Source organism: Malus sylvestris, chromosome 7, assembly GCF_916048215.2.
Source record: "Malus sylvestris chromosome 7, drMalSylv7.2, whole genome shotgun sequence".
NCBI lineage: Eukaryota > Viridiplantae > Streptophyta > Magnoliopsida > Rosales > Rosaceae > Malus > Malus sylvestris.
In genome coordinates, this window is record NC_062266.1 from 23627843 (window position 1) to 23649987 (window position 22145).

Genomic DNA, 22145 nt, shown 5'->3' on the forward strand with positions numbered 1-22145 from the left:
ACGGGTTTGATGCTACTTTATGCCGACTGCAGGGCTTAACATTGCGGGTTCAATTATGAGGTGAGAATATAACACACAACATTAACATACAGGAAATCAGAAATGCTGCACAGGAACGCAGCAGCTGATACAGGGAAATTAATTAAAGCAATATTTACATAAGATGGGTGTTTAATTCTGAAGGTTATCATAGGATTAAACCCAATCATAATCATCCGATTTTGATAATGATTGTAATTACCACTCCATTAGGGATGGAACCTCAAATTTCAGTACCAACAACCAAGACATCACCATTAGTGTTTGGTCATTGTAATATATTTGAGACTCCAGCAGCCATGTTGCAGCAGATCCTGTAGAACGCCATTTCCAGAATAATCGCCTGTGGAACGAAGGACTCAGTACGAGAACTAGAACTTGGTATCGAAGTATTATACCATTCCCCATCGGGGACTTGATTGATGGTTTTGAGGAGATGCTTCGGTGAAAGAACCCTATAGTTGCCTGCTTCAAAACCGTATGCTTCCAAGACTCGGTTTTTGTTTTCTTCCTGGGCAGATGAAGAGCAATGCAATACTCTGCAGCTTCCCTAACCTGCAAATAGAGTTAACAGAAATCAAATTAAGTTGAGTGAAAACGGAAAATAGCCACCCGAAGCTTCAATACAAGAGCTTTTATAAACTATTTCAGATATGATTGCTCACCTTGTCTTGCGATACAGCTCTGCAGTCGGATTCTTCTCAGAGCAACTCCCAGTGGCCAGATGCGAGTGGATGATGGTTGAAGACAATTTTACTGAGTTCCTAACGATTTTGGATGAAGAAAGTAGACTATTTGAAGACAATTTGCTGAGGTTCGACTTTTGATGAAGAGAGTGCATTATTTGAAGACAACTTTGCAGTCGGATTCTTCTCGAAGCAACTCCCAGTGGCTGGATGCGAATGGATAATGGTTGAAGACAATTTTGCTGAGTTCCTTAGGGGTTTTGATGAAGAAAGTAAGCTATTTGAAGAAGATTTTGCTGAGGTTCGTACACTTTTGATGAAGACAAGTATGCTGAGGATGATTTGTAGTTCTGCTGACAGGAGAGACATGGTCTCCAAACAATTGCTTCTGTGAAAAGACATCTTTGGTTTATCTGGACTCATCGGGGGAGAGTAGATTTCCAGATTTTTTCTCAAACACTGGCTTTTGCTGCTGTTTCTTTGAACTAACATGCTCACCTAACAAGCTTTGAAGTTTCTAAAGCTAGGGAATGCTAAAAAATGGCCAAAAAGAACAAGAACAGGCTTAGCTAACCTACGTCGTTGTCCTGGACATGATCGTCCAAAACTAGCAGAAGAAGTTTCTAATGCCTAAAGTTCCTGAAATGTAGATAAGGGCGATGTTTTACTCTTGCTAGAGCTCTTGGGGTTTACAAGGCCCCTAATGCTATTTTCTGATACTAAGTTGTTTTTCAATAACTAACATCTTGCCGGTCACTAGCTATGTTGATGTGTTTCTTGAATGGGTAATACCGACCATACCTATCTTGCTGCGTTTCTTACTCCACAGTTGCTATCTTACACTAGTGCTCGTGACTCATAGAGTCACCAAAATCCTGTACGTTGTTTCTTCCCAGGATACTAACTTACTAATCCTGGTCAACAATGATAAACCAAGGACTATGGGAAAAAAGTTGCAATCTCCGTGTCATCTAGAGACGGCAACTCATCACTGCATCCAATATATTTACTGGCATGCACAAATTCTCCCAAATCCGTGTTCATTGGTGACATCAACAAGTAATCAAACGGACCCATACGCTCTTCTGGATTAAAAAAAGCCTGGATTAAGAATCGTAAACAGAAAGCGTTAAGTTTTGATGTAATTTTGTGCTCTATATTAGAAAGTTCATATAAAATGAAGGAAACAACTTCTCACCTCTGAATCTGTAGCTCGATCTTGAACACCATTAGCGAGTTTGCTGACTTGTTCATTGGGATCATTGGTTGAAATACTATTCTTGTATTCAGGAGAAGAAATATCATCCGGGATTAAAGATTGCCGCTTTGTGCAATCTCCATAGACATAGGGATCAATTCCATGCCTAGTGTGTAATGGTTGCTGCAGTGTGGAGGGGCGGTAATCCTGTGGTTGATGTGGCTGTGGTGACTGCAGTGGCTGCAGTGTGCGGGGGTAGTAATCTTGTGGCTGATGTGGCTGTGGTGTCTGCGGTGGCTGCAGCGGTTCAGAGGGTGAATTTGGAATCTCTCCCTCAGCACACAACTGGTGGATTAAGAATCACAAGCAAGCAGGTGTTAAACTTTGGTTGGCTTTGCAAGTTCATACAAAAAATGTGGAAAAAGCATATGATTATCTCACCTCTCGAACCATATCAGATGCAACTGGATCATCGAAATTGAATTTCCAGCCACCTGTTCCATCATCACCATCATCAATGGTCAAAATGCCATTGCAGTCCATAGGACAAGAACCATCTGGAGACTCAGAACTATTAACATCTCCTGGCTCTTTGGATCCCAAATGTTCCACTGGCTCCGCAATCACATCACTAACAGCATCTCGATCTTCTTCAGAAGTCACTCCCGAATCAGCTAATTCGCCACAGATTGAATCAATCTTCGGCTTCTTATAACTAGCTGAGTTGTTCTTCAGACGGCAGATGACAAAGTCCATCCGCTTGGTGGGTTTAGAACCCACCTCAGTTTCAGTGAGATAATACTCATGTACTATCCAATCGGTCTTCGTTGCATTGGGCACACGACCTTCGTAGAAGGTCAGAGTCCTCTTCTTCCCAATCACAGCTTTGGACTGTTCAGCCTTGATCTCACGTTCCTTGCCTGTGATCTTGTAAAAGCCTTGTTCTGTCGCCCGGTTACAGCGAGTGCTGTTGACGTACTTGTAATCGGGCCTGCTGAAGAAGAACCACTCCTTCTCGTGAACGTCTGGGTAGAATGCTGAAATCCAACAACAAAAACAAAATGTTCAGAATTTGAAACCAACCACTCCAATTCTTGAAGTACAAAATCACAAAAAAAGATCATTACAACAAAAACTAAATATTGAAATGTGAAGCCAACCAAACTTCAAATCTTGAAGAAAAGAAAAAAAAGCACAAAGATTGTAAATTTACGTAAACAACGTCATAATCCATCAGAAACAAGATACGGGTAGTGAAGAGAAAGAAAGGTACAATAATTGGTTACCTGGAAGATCGCAGGGCTCGTGCTTGCTGACATCGATTTCAGGGATGAAGTGGCGGAAATGGGAGTCAGTGCCCTCTATCTTCTTCCTCAAGTAGTAGCTGACCAGCAACTCTTCAGTGGGGTAGAATCTGAACCCAGGCAGTGGGATCACATTCACACTCACTGCATCTCCTTCTTCAGCTGTCATGCCGCTGCGGTTGCTGCTGCTGCTACTGCTCATCTCTCCTCTCTCTCTCTCTCTCTCTCTCTCTCTCCGGTCCAACTGTGATTATTGTTATTGATCAGTGTTTTGGATTGTGTGGGGAAGCAGCATTTCATCCGTGTTGTATTTATAAACACTTAATACACTCATCAAAGACCCACTTATCACTCAAAGCACTGGTGTTTTGAAAGTTGACTAGTGCTTTTTCCTAGTCCTTGAGCTTATGGTGTAAGTTCATCTTTTGCTCCCTACACTTTTGGTTTCTATCATTTTGGTCTTCCAACCTTTTCTTACCTTTTCTTATCCAATTTAAATTACATTGTGATAAATTTTAACTTTAGTGACAAGAGAAGGGGAAGAGTATACTGTTCTAGCTAACTTGGCTACGCTTAATTTATACGATGTTAATTACAAATCAATTTTAACTTAAGCGACGTGAGAATAGTACATTGTTCTAACTAATTTGGCTACGCTTAATTTTACATGATTTTAATTATAAATTATATTACTACTCTAGGTAACAACACTAAGAGTTATGGGAGAGCTTAAACGACGGCGTAGTGGGTTGAATAATAAGGTCTTATCTAAACAAGACAATCCACCACTTGATTTTCATTCAACTAGAAACCCTCCGAATTGAATTTAGGTGCCAACCACTTGGAACCTAAACTTTTTTTTTTTTTTTAACAAATCATATTATCTACACTAAGGAGGCGAGATAGTAGGCTAAGCCTCATAATGAGTTAGTAATAATATGGTTCAAATTCGTCATTGACAAGAATCGAACCTGAAATCTCTCGCTTACCAATGAAAAGGAAAACCACTAACTGTAGTACTAAGTGGCGAATCCAAATCATTTATTAGGTTGTAAAGAATTGTCCCCATTTGCCACACATTTGGTTATTAAAAAAAAAAAAGTTTAAAAACCCAAATAGAACAAATACTAAAACTAAAGGTGCAAATTTATAATGAAGTCTTGAGCTTGTGATACAAGTTTACCTTGGTCACGATCATGGGTGCATCATATATGTGGATGACATCAACGTCTTTCAACGCGGTAGTTTTAAGTTTATAATTTTGTCCTTCCGTGGGAATCTTCTGATTCTTATCCGCCCCACCTGAGGCAAACTGCACCTAAGGGTTATAAGAATCATTTAGGTGGTTACACTTTTTTGCAATCTAACAGCTCAGGTTGTGCCACATGGCTCAACCATTTTATTCTTATCAGCCCCTCTCGAAAGGTTGAGCTCTATTAACCTTTTCCGATATTTTTTGGAGGGAAACATACGATCGGGAGAAGTCGAGAACTTTCTAGACTCTGAAACATGGGAGCTTTGCTCACAAGTCACAAGAAATAATTGTTTAGAGTAGAGTGACAAGAATGTAGTTTTAACTGTCAGGACCAGATAACGACCAAAGTGAAGGGGTGTGGACCAAAGAGTCAGTATTCGTCCGTACGAGGGATCGCTGAATTTCATAGCAGACTAGCCTTCATGCATGCACTCACATGCTTGCAGAAGATATTTTTTGAACTACAACGTGCTACGTTTGATTTACACGTTTTAAATGTATTTATATGCGTTAATTGCTTCAATATTTTTTTTTATGACAAAAAAGTCAAATATTTGAAGTAAATGAATAATATTCTAACATGCTAGAAGAAACCCCTCATAAACCAATCAAAGCAGCTGAATCAACATAATAAAATCAGTCTTTCAATTTTCATCTACATTATATTGAATTTCCATTAAGAATAGAGAAAATAATATTTAATAAACAACTGATTGAATTACATTATTGTTAGCTCATTGTGAGACTAGGTCCACCCCTCTCCCTTAGACCATCTCCAACCCTGACCTAAAACCTAAAATTTCCATTTCCCCCCCCCCCCCAAAACTCACTCCAACCCATGTGCTAAGACCATCTCCAACCCTGACCTAAAACCTAAAATTTCCATTTCCCCCCCCCCCAAAACTCACTCCAACCCATGTGCTAAACAAAACCTAAAACCTAAAACTCAAAAAAATGCCAAATTCCGGCCCGTTTTTAGGCCAAAAGCCATTATGGGCCCTACCTGTTGCGAGTGAAACACGGGCTGTGAAGCCCAGATGCCTGAGCCAATTGCCCAACGCGCTTCAACGCGCGAGCCGGAATCCCACGGGACCCCACCCCACGTGGGCGTGTCCCCTGCTGTCAGAAGGCAATAGTAGCCTAACGGCTACTTTTTTCGATCGAACGGCCATATTTAAATGGGCCGTTGGTTAATCCAACGGTCCACGTTCAAATTTTAATTTTTTTAGTTTTATATTTATATATTTATTGAATCCAACGGCTTAGATCCAATATAATCAAATCTAACGGTAAAAAAAAAGATCTAACGGTCCAAATTTAAATCCAACGGCTAAAATAATTTAAAAAAATTATTTAACTTAAAATTCAACCAAAAAATCTATAAATACCTATGTATTTGTTCAAACATCCACACAAAACTCACTTTTCTCCTACAATTCTTCTAATTTTTCTTTCTACCATTTCTTCTTATTTCCAAAATTTTCAAGATGGCAAAAGAGCATGTTAGAGGTCGTAATTGGACCTTTGATGAAAATATTGCTTTATGTTTGGCATGGATTTCTATTAGTGAAGATGGTGCCATCGGCACCAATCAAAATAGAAAGGATTTGTGGGGTAAAATCGTTGATAAGTTCCATGAAAACTCCAATGCCGGTCAAAGGGAAGGTGGTGGTGTTTATGATCGGTGGAAGATTATCAACAAAGCGTGCACTTTGTGGAAGGGAAGTTTGGAGAGAGCCATGGTTGACATGCCTAGTGGAAGGGGCGCCTCAGAAATTGTGAGTTTCTTTGTTGATATTTTACTTGTCATGTACATAATAGTATTTTGCAACTAATTATTTTTATGTATTTGTTGCATAGGGTGACAAAGCAATGGCAATTTACAAGACAAGAACTACACCAAAAAATCAAGCTTTTAAGTTGCATCATGCTTGGAACATCCTCAAGGATTGTCTGAGGTGGAGAACCGATGCAAATCAACAATGTGGAAGATTATTTCATAATGAAGCCCCACCCCCAAATGATGTCAATGAAGGTGTGAATTTTGACGACAATGAAGGTATCGACCAAATGAGCCCAACTTCTTCTTTGCCAAGGCCCTCGGGTAGAGATAAGCAAAAGGAAGCAAAGAGAAAAGGGAAGTCCCAAGATCCGATACGTGCACAATTTGTTAGCGAAATGGCAAGAATGAACGAAAACCAGTGTCGTCGGCAAGAAGAATCGGCCCAAATGTTTTTGGCCATGAAGCAAGAAGGGGATAGGGAGCAAGAAAGGTACGAAACTAATTTGATAATGGAGGACCTTGACAAATACACTCCAGAGAGGAAGTGATACTTACGTGGTAAGCAAAAAGAAATTTTACGAATGAATGCCACAAGAAGTATATTTCAAGATGATGATTCATCTCAAGACTATCACCCAAGCCCCCCACCAAGTCAAGATGATGGATATCATTATTAGGTTTATGTAGTCTATGAGTTTTCGAATGTATTAAGTTTATGTGGTTTATTAATTGTCTTTTTTTTTAAGTTTATGTGGTTTATCATGATTTTCATGTATTGATTTAGTGATTTTTCAAAATTTATCGGAATTTAAATATTTTTAGGTTAAAATGTTCATAAAATTAATTTATGATAGTCTACATAATTTTTTTTTAAAGTTAATTTAAAAAAAAAAAAAGCCTTAATTCATTTTTTGATAATCTGGGGCTAAAATTTTAGGCCAAAAGGGTTGGAGTAGAAAAACTGTTTCTGGGTTAAAACCTAAATTTTCTGGGTTAAATATTTTTAGGTTTTAGGTCAGGGTTGGAGATGGTCTTAGTATAGAAAACATCGTTTGTTAAAAAAAAAAATCATTTGACAACTAATTGAATCACATTATTATGCACGTGCAAAATATATTTTTTATAATTGCCACTACGTGCCTCTTAAGTGTTTAAAAATACAAAAAAATAATACAACTTATTGAATCACATTATTGTGCGCTAGTGAAAGACCTTTTTTTTTTATCACCAGCGGTACACGGCTCTTAAGATGTTTTGAACATGTTTAAAAGTAGAGAAAATAATATTTAATAAACAACTGATTGGAACACATTATTGCTAACCCAAATATGAAATCCAAAGTTTCATGTGAATAGAAGCTGAGTGCGCTGCCACACGAGCCTCACCGCCTGCATGTTATCAGCTCAAATGCCTAAACTTGCGTGTGAACTGCTTGCGCCTGACGGACAAAATTTATATATCTAGGTGACGTCACTCTGACGTCAGACAATCTCAAGTGAGGAGTCAGGCCATGCTCGCCCGATTGCTCGGTCCTAGGGAGATGGGCCACTAAATGGCCTTACTAATAGGCATGCGCTGGAGCCGATTTTAGAGGAATTGGGGGATTTAATCGGATGATGATTCTCTACCCTCCTAATCTCTCTACCCTTCCATGCCCTCATATTTGAATGGTCATGGTTAAGCCACATCAACATCTTATATTAATTTTTTAATAGAGATAATAAGACAAAAAATAATATGTGAAAGAATGGGATGGAAGAGGATGAGAATAGGAGGATAGAGAATCCTCGTCCGATTTAATCACCAATAGGTGGGATAATTTCGAGGGGTGGACATGCTCCAAGTAAGTTGAGCTTTGGTAATTTTCTCCAATATTTTTTTGGAGGGAAACATATATTCCAGTGAAGTCTGAATGAAGGCAGAGCACTACATCACTACGTTAACTGTGCATGTCCATGACAAGAATGGTAGTTCAAAGTATAACAGATGTCGAGTTTGTATATGGGTATGGCTTACTTGTAATACTTGCGCACGTGTATAATTTAGATGAATTACACCGGGTGGAACTTATTTTGATTGGATTTTTTAAGAGCACGAGTGATTTACAAGAAGTAAAACTCCAACAACCTGTAAAAAATTTGACAATTTAAAATATTTCAAATTAAGTTCTTCACAGTAACAATCTAACTCTTAACCATTCTTCTCTTCCCAACGTTTAATCTCAAATTCGAATTCTTCTTTGCCTCTTTCATTGATTCATTGCTTCATTTTGTCTATTACATTAGCAGCCATGATATTGAAATGCCCGAAACCAGTATTTAAGTGACAAAAATAGCAGAATACATTTGCCACACTTCATAAATAAAGCGAAAAACCAATACAAAATACTCCATTCAACATTCAAATGTTCGAAATAAACCACATTCACAAAAATATTTTCTTTTGATACAACATTCTCAAAGACATGATAATAAAAGCAATATTAACAAAGATACAAGTTTTTGTGTTTCACACTAAAAAAAGTAGGTCATCGATAAGTATAAGACCTTCAATTTTGATCATACATGTTTTTTGAAATATAATTGTAACCACTACTCCATCAAGGATGGAACTCAAAGCTCCAACTTTCATAACCAAGACATCACATAAGTGTCTGGTTATGTTAATATATCAGTTGAGTCTCCAGCAGCCGTGTAGCAGCAGCTCCTGTATAGTGAAGGCGGAACAAAGCAAATCCGCTTTTGATCGAAAATCATAGGACATGGTTGGAATTGAAACGTTGTTACCCTGGACGATTTGATTTATCGCTTAATGGAGATGCTTCCGGGAAATTGAAAGAACCCTTCCAATTCGCTGCGCATTCCATGCCTGCTTCAGACGGTATGAGCAGACAGCAATACAATGCGCTAGCTGCAGCTTCACAGTCCTGCAAACAGAAATCAAATTAAGTACATCAGTGAAAGTAGAAAATAGCTTCTCGGAGTCGAAGGTTAAGCATAAGAGCATTCATTTAATCACGGTGCAAAGCCAGAAAGTATTCACTTCCATGTTTTCAGCTTGATTTTCTCACCTTGTTTCTTGAAACTGCTCTGCATTCGGATCCGTCTTGGAGCATCTCCACGGGGGTGAACAGGAATGGATGTTGGTGGATATTGCAGTTGTCTGAGGAATATCTATAGTTGTGTTGATAGAAGAAGTACCGTCTTCAAATAATGCTTCTGAGAAAAGACATTATTACCTTATCTGGACTCGTTGGGTTCGGAGAATCCAGATAGCAGTTCAACCATTTGCATTTTCAGGTGTTCCTTTGTACCAACAAAATTTCACCTAACAAGGTTGAAGTGTACAGGACTTGGAGATTCTGTGGCACACAACAATGATTTCGGACATAATTGTCCAAAACCAATACTGCGTGTCAAAGACTACATATCTTGGTTTCAGAAATGTAGACAATTGAAGGTGTCTTTGAATTATTTGTAGGAGAATATCACGATGTAATAATGCGAGTTTAAGACACATTCTTACAAGGCCCTCTTAATATTCTCCTACAGATAAGGGTATCGTTGTTCATTATCGATATTGGACTGTTTCTACAATAGCTAACGCAGAATAATCTTTTGCACGTCCGTGGAGTAACTCAGCATTAGTATCACTGGTTTACTCCACTATCCCCATCATACACCCATCCCAATGACTCTCATAGGTTGGAGCCATTGGAAAGAGTGTACGATGCCTCTGTTATTCAAGAACTTTGCGGGAAAAGAGTCGCAGGCTCCATATTGAAAGATTGCGACTCGTTGTGTCCAATACAGGTATTGGCAAGCAGAAGCTCTCCCAGTTCTGAGAACAATATTGGTGACGGCAATGGGTAATTATGTAGCTGATGAAACAGTTGGAAGGGTGATCCCCGATTTTCTTCTGGCTGAGAATAAGCCTGGATGAAAAATCATGACAAGCAAGTGTTAAGTTTTGATGCACTTCTGGTGCACCATATTCAGTTCATGTAATAAAAATTCAGTCTAACCTCGGAAATCCTTTCATTTGTAGCACAATTTGGAGAATTATGAGTGATGTTGATAACTTGTTCGTTGTCATAATTGGTTGCAATGTTGTTCTTATTTGTAAGATAAAAACCATTATCCCCAATTGGAGATGGACAGTTACTGAATTCGCCGATATGGGCATCTGGAACATCTCCCAGCTGGTGTGGCTGATGTGTTTGAGGTGGCTCGGGAGGAGGAAAGGGTGAATCCAAATCTTTTTGTAGCCCAGCAGGAAACTGCCATATTTAAAGATGGACAAAACAAAGCCAAGGTTAAATTCTGAGTAACTTCTTGTGTTTCGTATTACCAAGTTCACATCAGAAATCTTTAAAATGCGTATTCATCCTCACCTCCAGAATCATATCGTTTAGAGCTTGATCAATAAAATAAGATGAAATACCGCTACTAGGTTCACCATCACCATGATTACCATTGCCAAGCACAGCAAGTTCTAGCTGTTTGTATGTCAGAATTTCCTCTGTGTCGGAAATCACATGATTCATTGCAGCAGCTTGGTTATCAGTATTATAGGTCATGCAACCACCAGTACCAGGATCAATTGATTCATCACTACAGACATCAGGGGCATTTCCAAGCTGAGGTGGCTGATGTGGCTGAGGTGACTGGGGACGAGGAAAGAGTGAATTCAGATATTCAACTGCAGGAGCACATGACTGCAATGTGTAATTCTGTAGCTGATCAAACCGTTGAAAGGGTGATCCCCGATTTTCTTCTGGCTGAGAATAAGCCTGGATGAAGAATCACGACCAGCTGATCAAACCGTTAAGTTTTATGTATTTATGGTGCACCATATTAAGTTCGTATAATAAAAAGTTCATTCTCACCTCGGAAATCCTTTCATTTGGAGCAAGATTTTGAGAATTATAAGCGATGTTGATAACTGGTTCGTTATCATAATTGGTTGCAATGTTATTCTTAATTATATCATAAGAATCATTATCCCCAATGGTAGATGGCCAGTTACTGAATTCGCCACAATGGACGTCCGGAAAATTTCTTAGCTGGTGTGGCTGAGGTGGCCCGGGAGGAGATAAGGGTGAATCCAAATCTTTTTCTAGCTGATCATAAAACTGCCATATTAAGATTCACCAAACAAAGCAAAGTGTAAATTTTGATATACTTCTTGCAATTCGTATTGCCAAAATTCACATCAGAATGTTTAAAAACGAGTATTCATCCTTACCTCCAGAGTCATATCATCTACAGCTTGATAAATAAAATCAGATGAAATGCCGATACCAGGTTCACCATCATCATGATTGCTACTGCCAAGCACAGCACGTTCTGGCTGTTTGTCTGCCAGAATTTCTTCTGTGTTGGGAACCATATGATTCATTGCAGCAGCTTGGTTATCAAAATTATAGGGGATGCAGCCACCAGTACCAGAACCAGGATCAACTAATTCATGACCATAGATATCAGGAGCATTTCCAAGCTGAGGTGGCTGATGCGGCTGAGGTGGCTGAGGTGGCTCAGGAGGAGGAAAGAGTAAATCCAGAAATCCTCCTAGCGGAGCAAAAGACTGCCAGTGCCAGATTAAGAATCACAAAACAAGCAAGTGTTAAGTTTTGATACACTTCTTGTGCCACATATTAACATTTTACATCAGAAAATGTTCGAAAAAGTTCTTTTTTTCTTCATGAAAGATTAACTCATGCCCGTCAAAGGTACAAGGTACTACTCTTAGTCATGAAGGAGAGAGGATCAACACATCCAGAAACCTCCCATTGATTCCATGCTTATTAAAACAAAAAACAATAAAGATACGGGGACATAAAACCAAACCTCATGAATCATGTCACGTAGAGCTTGATCAATAGAATCAGATGAGACACCGCCACCAGGTTCACCATGATCATGGTTTCCACTGCCAAGTAGATCATCTTCTAGCTCTTTATATGCCAAAACTTCTTCTGTATCTGGAGTCATATGATTCATTGCAGCAGCAGAAGCAGTGTGATCATCTCCAGGACTAGAGGCAATGTAGCCACTATTACCAGGATCAGCTAAATCATCACAGACTGATGTACCCTCAGGCTTCTTTTTATCAGACTTAGAATCAACTGGCTTACACTTCAGGAGGCAGATAACATAGTCCCTCTTCAGATCCCTCTCCTGACGGGGACTAGAACCCTGCTTAGGTTTAGTGCAATAGTACTCGTGTATGATCCAGCCAGTCCTAACGGATTTAGACGCACCACCTTCTTGGAAGGTCTTGATTTGGAAGGTTAATGTCCTCTTTTTGCAAGTGAAGTATTTCAAGCTGATATCCCGCGGCTTGCCTGTGATCTTCCAGAAGCCATGCTCTGTGACTCTGTTGCAGCGAAGACTATTTATGTATTTGTAATCACACCAGCTGAAGGAGTACCACGCCTTAGCTTGAAAAACAGAATCAGGGAACATGCGTTCTGCAACACAAAGCAAGATAATGAAAATTTATAACGACTAAAGATTATATTGGATTCAATAACTCATTAGATTCAGGGTCCATTCGGTGCCTAGGATTTGATTGAATTGGATAACTCACAATCTTTAAGCTATGTTGATGGGATAAATGAAAAAAATTTGTCCACTTTGAAGGTAGAAGATGGATTACTCATAAGGAAACTTATTTCTTCCAATCACTACAAAATTGGCAGGATTTGAAGGAATAAGTTTCCTTCATGTCCAATCGCACCTAATACCATCAGACATACCTTGAATGTGATGAGATATCCAACACAATCCAATCCTTCACACTGAACGATCCCTCGATGTACGTTGAAGGAAGAAAAGAATGCAACTTCCAAGTTGAAGGTAGAAGATGGATTATTCATCAAGCCAACTTATCCCTCCTAATCCTACCATGGAAGGATTGGAAGGGACAAGTTTCCCCCATGACTAATTGATCTTCTACCTTCAATTGGGCACAAAATATCGGAAACTAACATCTATATCTTCATTCAACCTTGTAACTCCTCCATCCAATCTAATCCTAGACGCCAAACGAGGACCTAGTCTTGAACAAATAAAACAATACTACGCATGCACAAAAATCATACCGTGAAAAATAATATATACCTGGGTTTTAAAGAAAATGTGAGATAGAATAATGGGTTACCAGGTAAATCCCAAGGCTCGAACTTGCAGACATCGATGACAGGGAGGAAGTGGCAGGCTTGGGATTTGTGACTTTTCATCTTCTTCCTCAAGAAGTCTGCCATTTCCTTTTCAGTGGGATGGAATCTGATCGCAGCCACCATGTCCGGCACCGATTGTGCGGTTGTTGTTCTGGTGGTGGTGCTGCTGTTTTCCATCCCTCCTCCTCCTCCTTCAAATGTTTTATAATTTTTATTTTTTTTTGGTGAAGAAATGTTTTATAAAATTGTAAAGAAGAAAACCAGATGTTTTTGTCTTCAGAAAACAAAGCAGAAGAAGTGGAGAGTAAAGTGAAGTTGTATATAAAGGTAAAGTCAGTGCCACTGTGCTCCTTGACTTCCAAAGAATCCAAGTCCCGATTCTTGAGCTGCCAGCCAAATCAAGTTTTCTTGTTGGTGATGGAAATGGCTTTGAGTATGGACCCCATCCACTATAATCGTGTTTTTTAATTTACGAATAACGTTGGGAAAATTAAATTTGTAAACTCAATTATATGTAGCTGTTAATAATTGAATTATTACTTAAAAATTAATAAACATACTTATTAGTTGTTGGTGACATATCATTTTATTTATAAATTTAGTTTAAAATTTTGATCATTCTAAATTTATTCGTTACTTTAACACGTTATTTAAGTTTATAATTTTGTCCAATGATGGGAATCTTATGATTCTTATCAGCCCCTCTCAAAAGGTTGAGCTTTATTAACCTTGTCCAACATTTTTTGGAGGTAAACATACGGGAGAAGTCGAGAACTTTCTAGACTCTAAAACATGGGACCTTTGCTCACAAGTCACAAGAAATAATTGTTTAGAGTGGAGTGACAAGAGTGTAGTTCTAACTATCAGAACCGGATAACGACCAAAGTGAAGGGGTGTGGGACCAAAGAGTCAGTATTCGTCCGTACGAGGGATCGCCGAATTTCTTAACAGATGTGTATAATTTAGATGATTCGTTATACTCATGCGGTACCATATATTTGATTACGTGACATGTTGCATGAAATGTATTCTTTGATCAGATCAAAAATATTATTATTAAGCCTATGAATCCCATATCAAAAAAAAAAAAAAAAAAGGAACTTCAATGAAAAGCTCCCGGTACTGTTCACTTTAACGAAAAACCACATTTTTACACTAAAAAGTCATTCATTGTACTATTCACTTTACCCTTTATTTTGTCCTTATTGTTAAAACTCAAAGTTTTCAAACCATTTTCATTAGTTTTTCTAAAAAAAAACAGAGACAATGCATATGCATATAGAAATTTTGACTGCTATTTATATTATTAATTAGAAGTGAGATAATTTTTTCATACTACTTTTAGTCACTCTCATAATTTCTTTTATTTTTAGCCGTCAGATTAAATAAACTAAAAGCAAATAACTTACAAGACTTAACATAAATATGTAAGAGGTTAAAAAGATTGTATATTATCATTTCTCTTGATTTGACAGTATAACCTCACTTCTTCATAGTTGAGAATACGAATTAGTTACAATGCTACAATTTTTCTGTAATGAATTTTCTAGGTGATGAATTTGAAGCAGCCTAGTAAAATAGAAATGAATACTATTAGACTGATAGTTTGTTTATTTATATATTTATTTTGACAACAATGCGTTTGATTACTATAATATTTTTATACTAGCAGTTAGTGTTGGAGACTTTTAGGTTTAGGTGGACTTAGGCTTTGAGAATATCCTCTTGTCTCCCTTGGTTCGGTTTTGTACCATGTTCCGAAATATCTCGAAAGAATTAGCATGTCTTAGGAAATATCCCGGTTGGATCAATGATTCGAAGATAATATAAATAAGCAAATAATGGCTTGCTCAAGTGGGGCATGGTGTGGAAGCTAGAAGTTTATCAGTTTTGCATGAAAGAGAGAGAGCTTGGGTGATTGTATGGTGTTTCCTGTTGGATAATATGGGCTTCCTAGGGTGGCAGCAAGGCTTACGATGGCTGAAATACTCAGAGGGAAGTTATGGAAAATACTCTATTTGCATGGTGCCGTTTTGGGTTTCTTTTGGTTCTTTGCGTGAAGCTGGGGGATTAGGGAATCTGATAAGCTCATATTTATATATATTTTACATCAAATTCACTTGTCTTTTCTTAGTTAGTTCCTTATATTTTTGAGTTATTTACTTTGTTTTTGTGTTTTGTAGGATTTGTCAAGAAAATAAAAGAAAAATAGCACAAGTGGGATATTAAGTAACAAATTCGTCAAAACTGCCTGTGCAGGTCAGCTGACTTTGGAAGCAAGTTGCGAACATCTCAGAATGAATTAGAGAATGAGCCTTATATGCTTGGAAAGCTACGGATGTCTATTTTCTGGAGCATTTCGCGGATTGTTAATATCATTTTTCTAGAAGAAGTTATGGCCGTTTTAACACTGAAAGGTTTCCAAGACGCTGAGCAGTTTGTAACTGCATTGAAGGCAATAAATCCAATAAAACTAGCAGCCAAAACTGATGCAGCCAAGAACAAGCCAGCTGACACCTCTTCAAATATCAGATGAAATGGAAGTAAAGATGAGGATTAAGTGGGAGTAATTGGCATAAAGGTTGCCCAAAAAGTTACAATTGTTTTACCATTTCCTCTCACTTATTGTCATCACTAAATGGCTATTAGTGGGGTGAGTTATGGAGCAGAAATGGGGCAGCAAGCATGGGCATAAAGGCTGAAGGTTGCAGCAGCAAAAGAGAGTTCTTTAGAGGAAAAAAAAAATAGAAAAAAAGGAAGGAAAGGAAGGAAAAAAGGCAAGGCTGCTGCGTTGAGAAAGGAAGGAAAGGAAGGAGGAAATCTTGGCATTCTCTTCTCTCGGTTTTATCTTCTCAAACTCATGTCTTTCTTTTGGTTTATTTTGAGAACTATGTGTAACTAATTTTTTAGAAGTTAGGGGCTGTTTTGAAGCCCCGAATATGATTGCAATTTTGTTATGACATTTCGTTGAATTACTTTTATGAATGGATGAAACTTGGTTCACTACTTGTCTCATTGATGAATTCTTTATTTGTTTTCTATGGATGCATACGTAGTAAGCATATTTAGGATTCTAATGCTATGAATATGTGTGTGCATGCCCTTGTCGAATGAGGACTTACATATGTTCTAAAGTAGTACTTGTTAATTGCGATTAACATGTGAACCAATTTCTAGGATAAGTAAGACAACGCCAGTACTTACGATGCCTTGTGATGACTCAAACTCTTTTCCTTCTTAATGATTTCTACTTGTTAAATCTATGAACACGCCATTCTAGATTGCATGCTAGGGACTAAGTTAAGTTGAAAACGCCATTCTCTTAACATACTACGTAAGAAAGAGTAATAGGTTGAGTTCTAACATTGAGCCAACTTGAGCATCTTCATCTGGAAATAAAAGAAATTTGAATGAAACATAACATGTTTGGATGATTAGTTGGTGGTGGATAGCAATACCCCTAACTTGTTTTTATTAATTTGTGAACTACTTAAAATTTGTTTCTATCCTGTTTTTGTTCGATTTAATTTAAATAGCAAATCAACTCAAAAAATCCCAAAAATTTGTGTGAGTGTAGCTTTGTGTGTCTAGTATCTGCATATAAAATTTCGTAGACTTTAGATAAGTATAAGTCAGTCTAATAATTATTTTTCGGTGGCTGGTCAGTAGGGATAGCAACCCAGTTTTTGTGACATTTTAGGTAGTTAGATAAAACAATCTTCTGCGGGAAAGACCCTTATTTTCATATGCTACAATTGACAAATCTTAGTGTTAATAAGGAAAATCAATAGAACATTTGTGTGCTACTTTGTGGTGTGCTTTTAATCCTATCAGAATCCTCTCTCTATGGTTCTCAACCTATATTTGTAGCTGAATGATTTATTCTCAAAGAATCTCTAGTTAGGGCTTGTTTCTCCCTCCTCTTTCTCCCTAGTTCCAAAGACTCAAAGTCCTAACTCTTGAGCTGCCAGCCAAACCAAGTTTTCTTGATGGTGATGGTGAGATGGCTTTTAGTGTGGACTACACCCACTTTCGATCATTTCTTTTACTTTAACGCGTTAGTTAAGTTTATAATCCATTTTGTCCCGTCGTGGGAATCTTATCAGCCCCGCTTGAAAGGTTGAGCTTTAGTAACTTTCTCCAATATTTTTGGGAGGGAAACATACAATCGAGAGAAGTCAAGAACATTCTAGAGTCTGATACATGGGAAGCTTTGCTCACAAGTCACAATAAATCATTGTTTAGAGTAGAGTGACAAGAATGTAGTTCTGACTGTCCGAACCCGGATAACGACCAAGGTGGAGGGGTGTGGGACCAAAGAGTCAATAGTCGTCCGGATGATGGATCGTAGAATTTTTTAGCATGTGTATGATTTAGATGATTCGTTACACTCATACGGCAATAATATATGGGTACGTGACATGTCACAAGAAATTTATTCTTTGACCAGGTCATGATTGAGCCTATGAATCCCATATCCTAAAAAAAGCAATGCATATGCATATAGAAATTTTGACTACCATTTATATTGTTAACTAGAAGTGAGATAATTTTCACATAATCTTTTTAGTCTCTCCCACATTTTTATTTTATTTTATTTTGATCGTTAGATTGAATTAATCAAAAGCAAACAACTAACAAGATTAAACAGAAGTATGTAAAAGGTTAAAAAGAGTATAGATTATCTTTTCTCTTGATTTTACAGTATAACCCCACTTCTTCATAGTTGAGAGTACGAACCACTTACAATGCTACAAATTTTCTATAATGAATTTTCTAAGAGATGAATTTGAACCAGTTAATAAAATGGAGATGATACTATTAGACTAACAGTTTGTTTATTTATTTACTTTTACAATAATTTTGGAATGGTCTGGACTTTATATTGGTTTTGATTACTATAATATTTTTATGTTGGCAGTTAGCAAAGAGTTTTTCCATTCTATTTTTTTATTTTAGAAATCTCAGCATTGCAGGTAAAGAGTTTGTAGCTTAAGTAGTTTGAGATAGGCTAAACACCAAAACCTAAAAATCCCACCTTAAGTTCTTTATGTGACACCTAACTCTGATCATTCTTTCCTTTCCGAATTTAAATCTCAAATTCCGATTCTCCTTTGCCTCATTCATTTATTCATTGCTTCATTTGGTCGACTACATTAGCAGCCATGACATTGAAATGCCCGAAACCAGTGTTCTAGTGACAAAAATAGGATAAAACATTCACCACAATTCAAAAGTAACGACATGGCTATAATACTACATAACATTCAATGTTATAACTGTTTTATGTTATAAATAGGCAAAAGTTAGAGAGATAACCTTTGCTAGAGATATGAGCGAGGCTGTAGTAAAATATTATAAAATGATTGCAGATAAGAGAGAAATAGGAGGATACTGAAAATATTCTAGCTTTCTTTCTTTTCTTGTTGTTCTTGTTGTTCTTGTTATTGTTATTGTTGAACACTCATAATGCTCTATTTATAGAGCAATTACATTGGAAACAAACAAATTTCACTATTAATCATATGAAAAGTTTACTGTATGCATGTGGGCATACATACCCACTATTTACAACACTCCCCCTTGGATGCCCACATATCAACATCAGTTGTCTTGTTAAAACCTTGCTTGGAAAAACCCAGTGGGAAAAAACCATAGCGAAGGAAAAAGAGTACAACTTTACCGGATTGTTGATATGGTGTTAAGCATGCTTATGTTGCCTCGTTAAAACCCTGATAGCAAAAAACGCAGTGGGAAAAATCCTAATCGAAGGAAAAAGAGTACAACATGCATGTATCATGGATGCTCCCCCTGATTCCGCATTCTTCAAATTTGTAAGCCGACGTAATCCAATTCCTTGCACTAACTTTTGAAATGTGCACTTTGGTAGAGATTTGGTGAACAAGTCTGCCAAATTTTCATTGGAACGGATTTGTCTGACTTCAATAACTTTAGCATTCTGAAGCTCATGTGCACTTAAAAACCTTGGAGATATATGCTTAGCCTTATCACCCTTGATGAATCCTTCCTTCATCTGGGCAACACAGGCTGCATTACCTTCATGAATGACAGTTGGAGTGTTTTTCTTTGAAGGTAGACACATGAATTCCAGATGTGATGGATCATTGATCCTAACCAAGAACACTCATGACTTGCTTCATGTAAAGCAATGATTTCTAAGTGATTGAAAGATGTAGCAACTAATGTTTGCTTTGTTGAGCGCCATGAAATTGCAGTATCTCCATTAGTGAACACATATCTAGTTTGTGAGAGGGCTTTGTGCGGATCAGAGAGGAAACCAGCATCTGTATATCCAACAAGGATCTGGTCCATGTCTGTTGTTCCACGAAGGTATCGTAGAACATCTTTGACTCCCTTCCAATGACGAATTGTTGGAGCAGAGCTATACCTGGCTAACAAGTTTACTGAAAAAGCTATATCTGGTCTAGTACATTGTGCTAAATACAATAAAGCACCTATTGCACTCAAATATGGTACTTCTAGACTAAGGACCATTTTATCATCTTCTTTTGGATGGAATGGATCTTTCTTAATGTCCAAAGATCGAACGACCATTGGGGTGCTAAGTGGATAAGCCTTGTCCATGCCAAATCGCTTCAGTATTTTTAAATGTAAGCTGATTGATGGACCAAAATTCCATTAGCATAATGCTCGATCTGCAGGCCAAGACAATATTTTGTTTTCCCAAGATCTTTCATTTCAAATTCACTTTTCAGATACTCAGCAGTTTTATTTAGATCTTCAAGGGTTTCAACTAGGTTCATATCATCAACATATACTGCCACTATAGCGAAACCAATATTTGATTTCTTAATGAACACATAAGGGAAGATGACATTGTTGGCATATCCTTCTTTGATCAAATACTCACTGAGATGATTATACCACATTCGCCCAGATTGTTTTAGCCCATATAATGATCGCCTTAATTTGATTGAGAACATACCTCGTGGTTTGTTAGTCGTATCATGCAACTTAAGTCCTTCTGAGACTTTTATATATATGTCAGTATCTAATTCTCTATATAGATACGCAATGATGACATCCATAAGTCGCATGTCAAGTTTCTTTGAAACCACTAAACTTATTAAGTAACGGAACGTAATTGTGTCCATTACAGGAGAGTATGTCTCTTCATAATCAATTCCAAGTCTTTGTGAAAAACCTTGTGCAATGAGTCTTTCTTTATATCTTGCAATCTCGTTTTTCTCGTTGCGTTTCCTTGCCCATTTGTAACCTACGGGGTTCACACCAGGCGGGGTTTGGACTATTGGTCCAAAAACACTTTGCCTTTCCAAGGAAATTAATTCTGCCTGGATTGCATCTTTCCACTTAGGTCAATCATGTCTTTGTTTGCATTTATCAACAGAGTGGGGCTCAATGTCATCGCTTAATATGATTTCAGTGGCTATTGCGAAAGCGAATATATCGTCGATGATTCATTTCAATCCCACAATTCATTAGTACATGCATAATTTATGGAGATTTGTTTGCTTTCATGTACTTCTGTCTCTTCAGGGACATGTGTCTCATCAAGGACATTTTCTTTTTCAGAAAATTTAGAATCATGAATTGTGGATGTATCATTCGCTTTCTTTTCCTGAATGATTTCATTTGGATTCAATTGTGCCCTCATCTTTCTCTTTTGAGAGGTTGAATCTTTTGAACCTGGTGGTCTACCACGCTTCAGGCATGCACCAGATGAATTATTTACTACCACTTTATTTTGTCCAACAGGGACATTAATTCTTACAGGTGCATTTGTAGTTAGTATATGTGACTTTGTCACTTTCGAAGCATCATTAAATGCATCTGACATTTGATTAGCAATACTTTGAAGATGAACAATCATTTTCACTTCATCTTTACGTTGAGTGCTTCGTGGATCAAAATGAGATAGGGTGGGAACAACCCATGTCAGCTATTGCCGTTCTTCTGGAACAGTATTTTCTCCCTCTAACGACGGGAAGACTGTCTCATCAAAGTGACAATCAGCAAAACGAGCTGTAAACATATCACCTGTTAAGGGTTCCAAATATCTAATGATAAATGGTGAATCAAAACCCACATAAATTCCCAGTCTGTGTTGAGGTCCCATTTTAGTGCATTGTGGCAGTGCAATAGGCACATAAACAGTACAACCAAAAACTCGTAAATGTGAAATGTTTGGCTGACGCCCAAACACAAGTTGTATTGATGAGTTTTGGTGGTTGGCTATGGGTCTTAACCGAACCAATGATGCAGCATGTAAGATGGCATGTCCCCATGCAGAGACTGGCAATTTTATTTTCATGAGTAAAGTGCGAGCTATTAATTAAAGCCTTTTGATAAATGCCTCTGCTAAGCCATTTTGAGTATGGACATGAGGAACAGAGTGTTCAACATCAATGCTCAGTGTCTTGCAGTAATCATCAAAGGTTTGATACGTAAATTCACCAGCATTATCAAGTCGGATTGACTTAATGGGATGATTAGGGAATTGTGCTCGCAACTTAATTATATGAGCAAGAAGTCTTGCAAACGCTACATTTCGAGTAGACAACAGGCAAACATGTGACCATTAGGTAGATGCATCAACCAAAACCATAAAATATCGAAATGGTCCACAAGGTGGTTGAATAGGCCCACAAATATCCCCTTGAATTCTTTGCAAAAATGATGGAGCATCAACCTTTA

The 22145-nt window shown here is 37.7% G+C and overlaps 2 protein-coding genes across 5 annotated transcripts in view; both read right to left on the minus strand.

The window, feature by feature from the left end:
* Nucleotides 1-5: 5 nt before the first annotated feature.
* On the minus strand, nt 6-3514 carry LOC126629837 (NAC domain-containing protein 60-like). Its single transcript, XM_050299973.1, has 5 exons — nt 3210-3514; nt 2365-2960; nt 1924-2268; nt 705-1826; nt 6-594 (listed from the first exon to the last, which is right to left on the minus strand). Exons 1-4 carry the CDS (start codon nt 3427-3429, stop codon nt 1665-1667), a joined length of 1323 nt encoding a protein of 440 aa, XP_050155930.1. The 5' UTR covers nt 3430-3514; the 3' UTR covers nt 6-594; nt 705-1664.
* Nucleotides 3515-8627: 5113 nt separating this feature from the next.
* LOC126629842 (uncharacterized) overlaps nt 8628-22145 on the minus strand; it is a 62274-nt gene continuing 48756 nt past the window's right edge. For 2 of the 4 annotated variants that reach the window (XM_050299981.1, XM_050299983.1), the window contains exons 5-8: nt 10659-11057; nt 10290-10544; nt 9336-10199; nt 8628-9191 (exon numbers count right to left, since the gene is read on the minus strand). In XM_050299981.1, coding sequence (XP_050155938.1) covers nt 10008-10199; nt 10290-10544; nt 10659-11057 — 846 coding nt within the window. In that variant the 3' untranslated portion in view covers nt 8628-9191; nt 9336-10007. Of the gene's footprint in view, nt 9192-9335; nt 10200-10289; nt 10545-10658; nt 11058-11153; nt 11400-11512; nt 11852-12114; nt 12738-13389; nt 13750-22145 lie in introns of those variants that run through there. The other 2 variants (XM_050299980.1, XM_050299982.1) reach the window with 2 other exon arrangements.